Here is a 13,695-nt window from a genome sequence, read left to right on the forward strand (position 1 = left end):
GAGGCTCCAGGTGCGGTTGGCATGCCCGACGGCCGTGCGGGGGAGGAGTCTGTGGGGAGGTGTGACGTTTCGGTCTTGGCCCGCAGCGAGACTGTCCCGTTCGGCTTCCAAGAGGGCGAGGGACGTCCCCGCAGGATGCCCAGGGACAGGCTGGACCCAAGAGCAAGACCCCCAACCCCGCCGTCGGGCGCAGCTGCCTCATTTGCGGTCCCAAACCGGGGACGCTGCAAGGAGTTCCAGTTTCCAAGTCCGCCTTAATCTTTCCGATCGGCATGTTCCGATGGCATACAAGGACATTTCATGCGCCTGGGACATTTTTAACCGCCCTTCCGTGCTCACCGGCAGGATGGCAAGAGCGGGCTGTTCGAAACGTGATAATGGAGCGAAAGTGGTTTCCAGGCTGCTTTGATGGCTCTGGGCAGGCAATTCTCGGGCCCCCGAAATTAATCCGAAATAAATCATGTGTTTGCAAATAAAAACCCGTGGATGGAAATAATAATAAAGGAGCCAGAAGCGCAATGAACTGGAAACCACTGGATTTATTTCGACATAAACGTTCTTTAATATGAGCGCTGATCACTGGGATGGCTTCGAACAGACTCTCAGCTCACTGACTTGAGGGTAACTTCGAGTGATCAAGAGAGCAAAGAGCACAATTGATCTCTAGAAGGAGACCCTTTGGGGAAATGAGAGCAGATGAGCATTTACATAGATAATACTGCCACCGGAATATACTTTCCCACAATGCATTGGTATAGATTGTCATAAATTATCCTGCCTGAAAATTTCTACATGACTCTCCTAAACCAATCAATCAATGAAACAATCAATCAGTAATGGCATTATGACTCTCATAAACCGAAATAATCTTCCAGTTCACCTGGACCCCAGTTAAAAATGCTTCACATCGTTTTTAGCTTAACTCGTCTGTACGTCGGGCGTTCCACTTGGCAATAGTTCCTAGGAGGATGTTTGGATTCCCTCAGAGTTTCTTATGAGTTTGAAGCGCTTATTTTAAACGGTTTTCTCTTGTAAGGTGAAGAGGGCCAGGAGAAGGAGAGCTCTGGGGAAAGAAAACCCACCTGAATCTGGCGACCATCTGACTGCCAGCGTACCACACAATTACACAGGCATTTTGCCCTTCTTGGGTAGCAAATCAGTTCGGCTATAACTTGTCTCCTCTTCTTCTTGACATTACGTGCTGGTCGATTTCACATCCAGCCTGGAAAATAAGTATTTAAAAAAAAACATGCATTAGTTCTCCCCTGCGAAAACTTGTCCTTTTTAGTTGATAATCACAGGCTTACACTCTTGAACAGCTCCAGGTAAAGAAACAAATCCACCCATAGGGGGGCTGAGAAGACAAGAATGGTGCACGTTTTCGTTTCCTAAACTTATTTAGGATTACTGCTCAAGCAATAAAATCGGTCCCTTGTTTGAGGGTGGGGGTGGGAAACGTGTGAAGCGAAGTCGACGGACCTGGCCACCGTCTTGACGATAACCTGGTTGGTAGGAGGGGGACGTGGCCAAGTCCGATAATTTGTGCGCTGATTCTTTGAAACTGACAAAGAAGAGCTCCCGGAAGAAAGCTGTTTGGTCAATTTCACAGAACGCTCCTGGAAGAGTCTCTTAACAACGAGGAAACTTAACAGAAGCTATCTTCAGGAATTCCCCCAAAGGGGATTCATAGCAGAATTGCTCGGTTGGAGAGAACGAGAAAGCGCCGGGATGGGCTTCTATCTCTGTTACAGGAGAAGGCCTCCTGATTACAAAATTAGTGCCGTCCCTCCAAATACATTCATTCTACTCTGCTACAGACATCATGCACCTGGAAGAACTGTCATATTAATGTTGGCATTGCCCATGGGTGGGGAAAAGAAATCTGTACACATTTCACTGCGAATCGGAATCCGTTTATTATAGTTCAAATTTGCACCGCAAATGAATATTCTTAGCTTGAAAATCAGCATGCTGAAAAATCAACTGAGCAGGGCCCTACTTGAGAAAGGGGCGCCTCTTCTCTCCCCCCATTAAGCTGCTGGCAGCAGAAATTCCCCTCCCCTCATTTAAAGATCCATAAAGCCTCTTGTACCCTCAGGGAATTGCAGTTACTACAAGTAGCATTTGTTTATTCAAGGGGGGCATTCCCCCCCTCCATTTCCCTAGCATACAAGCCTTAAAACACAAGTGTAACTAGGAATTTCTTTCTTTCTTTCTTTCTTTCTTTCTTTCTTTCTTTCTTTCTTTCTTTCTTTCTTTCTTTCTTTCTTTCTTTCTTTCTTTCTTTCTTTCTTTCTTTCTTTCTTTCTTTCCCGAAAAGCAGTATAATAATGTTTACGTGTTATTTGGAAGCAGCCGTTTCCGTTCGCCCTTTCAAAATCCAATCCGTGTGCGCCCTCCCCCCCCCCCCCCAATTCTTGGCCTTCTTTCGCGGCGCCGACCTGCCTCTACCCGAGCGATTGATGGACCTGCCTGCTGAGGGCTGACGCAACGGCTCGGCCACACTCCACAGCCCTTTCGGCCGGCATCAGCACCAGGGAGGCGCTTGGGCCGGGAAGGCCCGCGGGGTTATCTCAGGGGACGGTCCCCCTCCCCTCGCTCTCATTCCGGCGGCCAAGAGCCGTCTCTCCATCGATCCGACACTCCCTCCCAGCCGGCCCAGGGAAGACTCCATCTCTGGAAACACAGCCACACATCTGCCTCCCGGGCCGGCCGCATCACAGGCCTTTCGCCGCCGGGGAATCTGCTCCGAAGAAAGATGCTTTTCAGAGCGCTCTCGCCTCCGCGAGAAACCTGGCCCGGCTCTCCCGACCGAGACGCTGTGCATAGCCCGGCGGAGTGCACGCTGGCCCCCTTGGCAGCAGGGGCCGAACGGAGAGGGGGACAATCGGACGGGCACCGGTTGGCTCGGCCTTCTCCTACGCCGGCCCCACCGCCTGGCTGCGCAGTCGGGCCCGGTCTCATGTGCTCTGCGGCCTCCGCATCCCCGGAGCTCGTCCGGCGAAGGACCCAGCGGGGCGTGCGCCTTCGCCCAGAGCCGAGCAGAGAGAAACGGCCCCCAGCTTGATCCACGCAGTCAGGGAGAGGGGCGGGATGAGGGGGAGAGACGACCCCTCTGACGCCTGCCAAGATGGACTCCAAGCGGGCATCTGGCCCCGGGCACCTCTGGACTCCCCTCCCAGCCTCCCTCCCGCGCTGGGGCGCTGGAGAGTCGCTGGCATCGCGGTCTGTCGCGGCGCCTCGGGCCGGGACCGTCGGCCCAGCCCTCCGTGGCCTCGCCTCCCACCCCCCCCCCCTTGCTGCCTCCCCTTGGCAGTGGGCTGCTCGCGGCTTTGCACTGAGACGAAGGGAGCTCCGGGCCTGCGGCCGCCCCGCACGTGGCTTTCATTTAACAGGCACCGCGCGAGCCAGGAGCCCTCCTGCGAGGCCGGCATGGCACAGGGGCTCCGCGCTGGGGGATGGGGCTCTCCGACGAAACGGCCCCTCGATCTTCACGACTTTTCTCGGCAGGGGGCGGGAAGTGCTTGGTGCGGTGGGGGACAGGACGGCTGGTGGTGGCTTGGGGCATTTCTGTGTCCTACGCCGAGCCGGGGCAGAAGTCTGAGGCTGCAAGCCTAGCAATATTTCCTGGGGGAGGAAGGAAAAAGGCCTTCCCTCTGAGTAGACCTGCTTAGGCTTGCCCTTTCGTGGCAACATACTCAGGCTCCGTTCCGAACCCAGACTCGGGAGGCAGGCCACCGGTCTCTCTGCGAAGCCTCTGCGACAGATTTCCTAGAAGCCTTGGCCGGAGAAATCCTGCTTCCTCTCCTCCGGCCCGCCATCCTTTTCCTTCCCTCTTCTCGAGAATGTCAAGCAGGTCATGAATCAATTCCATTGGGGTGGAAAAAGAAAACTTTGCAGAGAAGAGGGACAAAGCGTCAGAATTCCACTCTGTAGCTGCTCAGAGGCAGGCAGCGACTTCCCGAACTTTACTATTTTCCTGCCGGGTTACGGCCCTGTGGTGTGTAACATAAAACAACTGTAAGAATGGAAATTACCAGAAAGTACATTCATTCCTCTTCAAAGAGAAAGGGTGGGGAGCCCTCTTTTAAACAGAAGCAAACTCGTATGAGTCAGTGGCTGGATCTACAATGGGGAAGTCAGACAAGAAATGGCTACTGTCCAGCGACTTGTTATGGGGGGGGGGGGGTCCGACGTTTGCCTGGATTCCAGGCGCGGTGGAACCAAACCCCTCCACAGATTTTGCTTCACGGTACAAGAAGTTCCCAGAGTCCGGCCCGCAGAAATCTCCGCAGGGCCTTTCGCTCTTCAACATGGACGGAGAGCGCGAAGTAGGCAAGCGGACATGGTCGGACCGACTGGGCCCTTAGCAGGGGGCACCTCAGCCCAAGGCCCCGGGATCTGAAACGGAGACTGGCCTAGCCGAAGCAGCCAGAGCCCTTTGCTGTCCCGGGGCACGATTTACCCGGAAGCTCTCCTCCCGAGCAAGCGTCGTTCTCCGGCAACGTCCAGGAGAATTTCGAGGAGATCGTGGCCATGCCGTGCAAGCGCAGGACTTCCCGGGAAGTATGCGCCTGTCAAAGGGGGTGGCCTGCGACACTAGCAGACGCCTGGCAGGCCAAACCAGTACCACCCCCAGGGGATCCCTGCCACGACAAGAACACATTTTTGGATTTACTCTGCCTTGCCTTGCCAGCCGCTTGTGAGAAAGGAAAGGCCAGGAATATTTCAGCAGGCGACTCACTGGAGACCCTGACCTGGGCCCATTCCGCACACATAGGATAATGCACTTTCAATGTGCTTTGGCAGCTGGATTTTCCTGTGCAGAACAGGAAAATCTACTTCTTCAGTGCATTGAACGTGCATTATCCAATGTGTGCAGACTGGGCCCTGGACAGCTCGGGCTAACCTGAGGGGGAGTATTTCGATGGGAGACCTCCGAGGAACACCCTGGTCCTTGGCTAAGCACCTCGGAAGGGTTCTTACCTTGCACACCCCACGGCACCGGCAGAAGTCAGCGGTGCCTGGACGGCAAAAGAAGACGAGCGCCCGAGAGATGCAGCGTGAGAGTTCGCAGGGGACCCCCCCCCCCCACACACACACACGACTGCGACCCTCTTTCTTCCTCCGCTCCGGTTTGCAACCTCCCGCTGGCTGGCCGGGTATTCCTTTGGCACCCACCTGCCCGAGCCTGTGAGAACTGTCCCCTGCAGGCAGCCGTGGAAGGGGGGGAGTCCCCCGAAAGGGAGACCCCGCGTAGGAGTTCGAGGGTGGCGCGATCCGGCTGCCCAGACGGCTGGCGCGTAGTGCGGGGGGAAGTGGCGTCCAGTCTGATCCACAAGCCTCAGCGGCGGCGGTGGTGGGCGACAGGAAGCTTCTGCGCCGGCGAAGCCTTCTGCGAGGGAAGCCCCCAAGGGAGCGAGGGGGCACGAGGATTTAAGCGGTGGGATGGCCGTGCCGCCGGGCGGCGGGCAAGCACTAGGGAAGGGCCGCCGCGCTTCGGTTCCCAGGGTCTGCGTTGCCAGGCGCTTCGGCGACTGCTGCCCGCCCACGCACGCCTAGAGAAGGCAACGGGGACTCCCCGGACGGCAGCCTTCGGGGGAGGGAGAGGGCGCGGCGGGTCCCTCAGGCGACCGGAATCAGCCGTCCCGTTTCCCACCCAGCCTAGTCTACTGCTTACTCCAAAGTCGCTGGAGGCCTAGGGAACTGCCCCGATCCTAAACGTCTTTTCTCCGGACATAGATGATCCAAAGGGGCCGGAGTAACTTCTAAGTTCATGTGACTCACTGCATGTTTATCTTTATATTTATATCCCTCTTTTCTCCTTGAGACCCAAAGCGGATCCAGAGACCCGCTGGCAATCCAAAGTGCGCAAACTCCATCCACAGGAGCTTTCCAATGCTGCCCTCAACGGGCAAACCAAATGTGTGTTGTGCCTGCTTGGGAGTGCGCGTTGGGCCCCGGGACGCAGGGCACGGGAGGCGTTTCGGCTCCCTGGAAATCCTGGCCAGCAGCTGTTTCCCTTGGCCCACCCATCCCGATCCAGCATCCTTTGACCCGATCCTCCAGAATATTGTCAGACACTTACTCCAAAGAAGTCCTCGGCGGAGCTCCCAGAGAGCTGCGGGGCAGCAGCAGCGCTTCGGTTGGCCCGGAGTTCGTAGGAAAGATGGTCCTCCAGTTGATGCCCTTGCTCCGGCTTAGGCTCCCACCGGTTCCTCCGTGCCGTTTACACGGCTGGAAAGCAAAGCCCCTGCGGACTGATCTGGCGTCGGCGGGGAAGAAGGGAGGGGACGGGGGAGGGGGGAGGGGGGAAGGGGAGGACTCCTTTGGCTGCGCAGAATCCCGGGCGACCTGTGAGTGGGCTGCGGCCAGCGAGGGACCCTGCCCAGAGCCGCCGCCCCCCCTGCGCCTGGCTGCCCATCCGCTGTGGGCCGTGGGGGGGGGGGGGAGCGGGGAGGAGCTAGCTGAGGCCGCGGCGCGGGGAGGTTGCGCAAGAAGCCCCCGCTGAGCTTCAAGATATAAAAGAGCCGTCGGGGCGGCTCTGGTGCGGCAGGCAGGCAAGCGCGGCGCGATCGCGGCTCCGTCGAGGATTATGGATTTCCTGAGCGACAAGTTCGCCCTCAAGAGCCCCCCAACGGCGGCGGGCAAAGGTGGCGGCGACTTCTACCTGCCCCCCGGCGCCCCCCTGGAGCACGTCATGGAAGCGCTGGACGGCAGCGGCGGCGGGGAGACCTTCTACGGCAAGGGCGGCAAGTGTGTGACGCAGGCCGCCTACAACCCGCACGGCCGCCTCGACAGAGCGTCCCCGGCCAGGGACGGCGCCGGTGAGTGTCTGTGTGCCCTAGGAGAGATGTGTGCCCTAGGGCTTCGGGTTGCAGCCTGCGATGGGGCTGAATGGGATTGACCCCTCCCCGCTCTCCCCCCCAGCCCGTGGCTTCGGCTCCATTCCCTTGGTGTCCAGAAGAGGGATGAAGGCGTCCCCGGGCCCGATCCACCGTCCAGTCTGCCAAGGACATTGCAGGAAACCTTCCCTGTCCTTTCCTTGTCGCCCAGATCGCGACCACAAATGCTTCGGTGGCAAAGGCTGCTGCCGGGATTGTAACGACCGGGTGCGGAAGCAGCGAGTCCGCCTCGCAGTGGCGTCGCTGGCGACCGACGAACCTTGGCCTTGCCGGTGGGAGGCCTGACGGGTGCCGGGCGCCTCTGGCCGAAATGTGGCGCCCACATTTATGAAGGGGGGGGGGGAAGCGGGGACGGCAAGGCCCTTCCCTCGGAAGGTCCCCTGTCCAGGCCTTGGGATTCGGGGCCTTCTGTGCTGCTCTGCATTGTCTCTGGGTGGGTGGCGGAGGTCTGTTCGAAAATTCATCCCCACATCCCAGCCATCTGCTTTCGCGAAAGGCGTTTCCATCCAGCGGCGGGCGGGCGTGTTCGAGAAAGGCGAGGAGGCCTCGGCGCCCAGCCTTCCCCTGCAGAGAGAGCCGGTCTCGGCCGCAGAGCCTGAAAGGCCGCGCCGCTCCGTGCCCTCGGGCTGTCCGACCCGTCTGGCCCAGAGGGAGGGAGGGGAGGGAAGCCCGCCGGGGAGCCAAGACGCCGCGAACTGCCCGGCGATCAAGGTCTACCGACGGGGCGGCTTCACCTCCGGACTCGACTCGGCGCAGGGCGCGCCAGGGCACAGGGGTGTATGTGGGTGGGGGGGGGGGGGCTGCGAGTGTGTGTTGTTGGGGGGCCCTTTCTCTGGACCTCGCGGCTTGCCTGGAATCACAGCATCATAGAATCCTAGAGTTGGAAGGGGCCACACAGGCCATCTAGTCCAGCCCCCTGCTCAAGTAAGCATCCTGAAGCAAAGGGGTAACCCAGGCATACGGGGCCGTCCGCCTTAGCGGATCCTCGGATCTGCTTTGGCCCCCACGGGAAGGGAAGCCGCCCGGGGGCCGCCGCTTTCTCGGGTCTCCTGTTTGTGGGGGGTGGGCGGGGACGGGGGAGTGCGCTAGCCCGCCTGCCGCCCTCCCTTGCCTTGGGACGGCGTCTTCTCCCCGGAAGGCCTGGAGCTCCGCTCGCCGCCCCCTCTGGCCGAGCAGCCCTCTGAGCCCAGCAGGGCAGACTGTCTCCTGCAGCGGGACTCGCCCGCGCCCCGGCCTCCGTCGCCCGCCAGTTGCTTGGCTCGGCCACGGCCCTTTGGCGGGGATGCCCCCACGCTTCCGGCTCTTTCCCGATCCATTTTCGGCAGCGTCATCCGTTCTCAGGAAAGGAAATCTCATGCCCTGGAACATCTTCGTTGTTTCGGAACCAAACAGATATAGGCCACTGTATAGTTGTTATTATCAACATTATTAATATAAATAATATTATTAATAATATACATTTTTAAGAAAGCAACCACCCCGAGAGAAACTCACATTCTGAATTTACAACACGCAAAATGTATTTTGCCTGGCCCTTTGAGCCGGAGAAACAGCGGGCTTCCCCCTCATGGAAACCTGCAAACTGCAGTTTCCTTTAACGCCAGCAGCCCAATGAAATGTGAAAACTTTATGACACCGCCGTTTAGTTTAACGAGGCTGAAGATCTTTCCGATTATCCAGCAGGCGCTGAAGCCTGCAGATAAAAAAGGAAATGAAACTAAGCCGAAGAATCTAGGGAAACAACCTTTGTGCCGAACTCTGTTAAGGCTGTCCTGCCTAGTTTGGAACCTTCTGCAGATCCCTGTGATCCCCACCTCCTCTTGCCTTTTCAAGTCCCCCACTTATCTTTTCTTTGAATGATGGTGAACATCGAAAAATGGTTAGAAACCTCAGCTCTGTTGAGTTCAGTTTCTCAGACCACAAAGGATGGAATAAAAATGTGTCTGCTTCCCTTAATTCCATGCATCTACACCCTTTTTAAAAAGGATCGTAATGCCTTTCGGGATATTAGTTGTCAAGGATTTCTTCACTGCTTCAATGCATTATAATTTTTAGTATAGTCCTTCGTCTCAGATCCATTTAGCCTTAGAAGTAAAATCAGTGAATTTCCAAAGTCCTCCAAGTATGTTTTGAGTAGAAATGCAGAAATTTTGTTAGAAATCCTGTGAGGCATACAAAAAGGAAGCTATTTGCAATTGCAACACGACATGATCGTGAAACCTCGTTTGCATGGCTCCTGACTTAGTGCAGGAAGATGTCAATGCTGCTATGGGACGTTTAATTTATTTAAAGCTGAAAACAGTAAGGTGGATCGCTGTTGGCCCAATTCTCAGTTGTGTATGGCGCTTTCCTGTTTTGCTTACTGGTGGCAAAGTCAGCCCCGCAAGCACTTCTAAATACTTTGGCAGCACACTTACTCAGAAGAGACTTTGCTGGGACTGCTTTCCTAAGTGTGTATCTTTACAGTCAGAATGTAAACATACTTGCTGGGCAGACTCGGGTCAGCGGGGCTGGCTTCCTAGTAAATGTGCTTACTTGAGGTTTAGCGCCCCTGATTTCAACAGAATTCGATTGGAAGTTAAGTGTGTGCTCCTCTGGATTGCAGCCTGGATCTGGTTGAAATTATCCCCAATGAACATGGCGACATAATGAAATTACTGAGAGTGACAGAGACCCTTTCAAACAAGCTGGAAAGGGCAAGTTAGGTGCCATCTTTTGTAAAGTTTTACTACCCTGGATGGCTGAAATTCCTCCCTAACTCCCCCACCTGTCAAACAAAGGGGGGAAAAGGTGAAGCTCTTTCCAATCTTGTAACATGCTGCATTGGTTAGCCCCATAATGTGACATGCTGGGGGTGGGTGGGGGTGGAAGAAGCTGGTAAAGTGTTCTATTCCTTGGTCAGAAGCTAAAGGCGAGGACTTTTAATCCATATCTTAGACACTGAATGTTTTCTTGCAGCTAAATGGACCTTGCACGACTGGTGTAACATAAAGGAAATAATCTGTTTCACTGAGGTTTTTTTTAAATTAAAAAATCCTACATTTTGAATTAATAAATATCTTAATTAGAAACAAAGGCAGTTTGCAAATGCATGGGTATTCTTTTGAATGTATTTTTAAGCAGTTATTCTTGATTTGCAAGTGTTTCCTATTTTAACATCTCTTTTTTATCCACTTTGCCAGTAAATCATTGTAACTGCTAGACAAGCTGCAAAGCAAAACTCAGAAATTTGGGGCACAATCCAAAGGAAAAGACTTTTGAGACCCATTAATTTTAATAGCTCACGTGCAGTGCAGTCCTGTGTGTGCCTGCTAAAAAGTGAGTCATGTCCAGGACAGGTCACAGGGAGATAAGCGTGCTTCGGATTGAAGCCAAAGTGCTTGAGTTGGGCCGAATTGTCCCCAGGATGGTACATGTTTGAAATTCCGATGAATTCTATTTAAAATATCGATTAACGGCAATCAACTCTTTTGAGTTAGGAGTTTCATATTGTCTGCTCTTTGCTTTATTTATGTTTCCAAAAGACTGGAGTGTGCCTTGCAAGTAAATTCCATTGAAATTCCTGCAGTCTTCCTTCCGTGGAAATGTAGCATTCTGTACTAAGAAGAACGTACATTTCTTAAAAGCCCTCCATCTACTAAGCAATATATGGGCCTTCCAGGTGTGGGTAGGTGTTTATTATCTCATCAGTGGTAGGTGTTTATTACTTTAAAAAAAAAGTTTCCCCAGCTTAGAGACAAACCACCCAGATCTCTCTCCCTCTTTTGTGCAGTAAACTATGGGATTACGAAAGTGGAAGGGCAGCCCCTGCACGGTGACCTGGGCAGGCCTCTGGAAAACTGCAGCAGCCTGCGGATGTCTCCGGCGAAAGGGATGCAGGAGAAAGGCGAGCTGGATGAACTCGGAGATAAGGGCGACAGCAACGTCTCCAGCAGTAAGAAGAGGAGGCACCGGACCACGTTTACCAGTTTACAGCTGGAAGAACTGGAGAAAGTGTTCCAGAAAACGCATTATCCCGACGTCTATGTCAGGGAGCAGCTGGCGCTGAGAACAGAACTCACCGAGGCCAGAGTTCAGGTAGGAGACCCTCTTCCATCGCAAACAAGCCCCATGTTCTGGAGGCTATATGCTCCTTAGGTCCTGCAAAAGCAGTTCTGGATTATCCCTCAGAGAGAGGAGAAAGTTACGTTTAATATTACAGCTTGGCTGGCTCTTCACTGTAGGACTGTGTGGGTAGCTGTGCTGTTTGTTCATTAGAGAGTGTCAGGAATAATAATGCTTCCCAGGTCTCTCAAGAATTTCAAGTGCCTCACAGCCTTTATCCGGCTGTTCTTAAGATGGAGTGATCAGTCATCAACCCCCCCCCCACACACAATGCTGATGTACAGGGGAGAATGGCTTGCCTAAGGATATCCTTGGGCTACAAATGTGCTGGCCATGCAATACCCAAGGTGCAGCACAAATGATAGCCCTAACTTTGGAACCTTACATCTGGCCCTCACAGTGCCTTAGAGCAGAGGTAGCCAACCTGTGGTCCTCCAGATGTTGATGGACTACAATTCCCATGAGCCCCTGCCAGCGTTTGCTGGCAGGGGCTCATGGGAATTGTAGTCCATGAACATCTGAAGGACCACAGTGACTACCCCTGCCTTAGGGTTTTGTTGCACCACCTGTATTCATGGGCAGGTACAGAAGGGGAAGAAGGCCATTTGGAAAATAAATACAAAGCCAAGCTAGCCCAGGACTTGGATAACACCACATCACTAGCAGCAGTAGGGAGAAGCTTATAGGGTTTTTTTGTGGGGGAGGGGGCTTACCTTCATGCGCTGATGTTCAGGAGCTTCCCACACTATGGTCTTGAAGGGATATGCTTACGTTTGGAATGTTTCCAAGGTCCTTCCAGTGAACAGGGATTCGATCTCCATGCAGCATTTGCCTGAGCGAGCAGAGGCTAAGTGTATCAACAAGAGCAAGAAATTTCAAATAGGCTGCAATCCTATACCCTTTTATCAGTGAATAAATATTTGTGCTACATGTATGGAGTCTGGCGCATGACTCTGCTGATGAAAGGGATCGTACAGAGGATTTGGTTTGTTACTGATTAGCTACTCAGCTGTTCGCTGACATGTGTGTAGACCAAATGTGCTCTGGGGTAGCAAGCAGGATCATGGCTTCTAGCCTAGCCATCCTAATCAACACATTGGCCATAATGTGGGCATAGATTTTCTTTGGATACAAACTGTAGACATGCATGTTCTGTCCATTGGGATCACATATAAAGAGCTGATGCATGGGCAGTGTGCATATTCGTATGTGTTGTTCACACTTTATGCTGACCATGTGTGATCTTATACATGTAATGTGTGTCCAGGGCTGATTGAACAAAGCCACACTCAGTTGCATCAAAATCTTTGATTTCTTTGAGCAATTCTCAGATGCATACCTAAGAAATTTAAACAGATAGGGACAGGCATGTTTGCATATGTACTGTGACTATGAAGGAGCCAAGATGGCCTGGGGTTTCTGGAGCTTATATTCAGAGGCTAATGCATTGTGCAGTGTGTGAAATGGTCCTGACAGCATAATTCTTAAGTGGAGCTGCATTCTCTTCGCTTGTTGTCTTCAGTGGGCTTAGAAGGATGTAGATCTGCTCAGTGTGGCACTATCAAGGAATTAAGGCCATGGGCTTAAGCAGAATTTTTTTTTAAATCAGTAGAAGTGTTAGTCCCCTATACGGGTAGGAATATGCAAGTCTTCTCAGAATCCTATGCAGCTCTATTCAGAGGGGACCACTCTAAGAAAGAGTCTTCAGGATAAAGAGCCAGTGTGGTGTGGTGGTTAAGATCAGTGGCTTCTAATCCAGAGAACCGGGTTTGATTCCCCTCTCCTCCACATGAAGCCAGTTGGGTCACCTTGGGCTGTCCCTGTTCTCTCAGAGGTCTCTTAGCCCCACCTGCCTCACAGGTGGTCTGTTGTGGAGAGAGGAAGGGAAGGTGATGGCATGCTGCTCTGAGACCCCTTTGAGTAGTAAAAGAAGCAAGGCACAAAACCCATCTCTTCTTCTTCTTCTAATGGGTACTCAGATCTGAGTAGATGCTCACTGCATCTGAATCCAGCAGCACCTTAGAGATCAACCAGATTTCCAGCGTAGAAGCTTTGAAGAGTCAGAGCTCCCCGCATCATCCATGAGTCTGATACTTCGCATAAGATGTAGTGCTATTGCGAGAAGTTAGGCACACACCTAAAACTGTTGAGGATATCTGTGGTAACCGTGGATGTGCTGATGACAAGGGGAGCTCTGCAGACTGAAATGTGAGATCTAGCAGACAGCACCTAAGGCTTTTGCCCCCATCCTAAATCTTTACAAATCAAGACCTGCTTGGTGAGCCAGGCTTAGCAGGAGCCCCGCAGTATCTGGCTTCGTATATGACCCCCCCCACACCCCCCGGCAATATTACTTCGGATCTTTCTTTTAAAAAAATCAGTTTCAATATTATTTTTCAAAAATAAGATAATAATGACATAAATGCTTGCACTAACTTATCAGTGGGAAGTTTCAGAAACAGCATCCATTCAGGGAGCCAATGTAAAACATATTTTCCTGGGTGTACATCATGTTGGAATTATGGGATTTACCTCTGTGCAAACATGTTTAGGATTGTGTGAGTGTAAAAGTTTTGTGCTAAAATGCTGAAGGGGGAAATTGGATCAGCATCCTATTTCTTCTGCATATACGCCTCTGTAGTTTTTTGCTCCCCTTAGCTCTAGGATGTTTGGAATAGTGCCTATT

General features: G+C 53.1%; 1 protein-coding gene and 1 long non-coding RNA gene across 3 annotated transcripts in view; one reads left to right on the forward strand and one right to left on the reverse strand.

Annotated features, from left to right (window-relative positions):
* Positions 1-519: 519 nt before the first annotated feature.
* LOC143838121 (uncharacterized) lies at positions 520-6,280 on the reverse strand. The gene is made up of 2 exons (XR_013231230.1): positions 6,089-6,280; positions 520-1,222 (listed from the first exon to the last, which is right to left on the reverse strand). It is a non-coding gene; the product is annotated as an uncharacterized LOC143838121 (long non-coding RNA).
* Positions 6,281-6,437: 157 nt separating this feature from the next.
* The window catches only part of ALX1 (ALX homeobox 1), a 28,724-nt gene continuing 21,466 nt past the window's right edge, over positions 6,438-13,695 (forward strand). For both annotated transcript variants that reach the window (XM_077338963.1, XM_077338964.1), the window contains exons 1-2: positions 6,438-6,827; positions 10,678-10,982. In XM_077338963.1, coding sequence (XP_077195078.1) covers positions 6,596-6,827; positions 10,678-10,982 — 537 coding nt within the window. In that variant the 5' untranslated portion in view covers positions 6,438-6,595. The remainder of the gene's footprint in view (positions 6,828-10,677; positions 10,983-13,695) is intronic.

Source organism: Paroedura picta, chromosome 5 (assembly GCF_049243985.1).
Source record: "Paroedura picta isolate Pp20150507F chromosome 5, Ppicta_v3.0, whole genome shotgun sequence".
NCBI lineage: Eukaryota > Metazoa > Chordata > Lepidosauria > Squamata > Gekkonidae > Paroedura > Paroedura picta.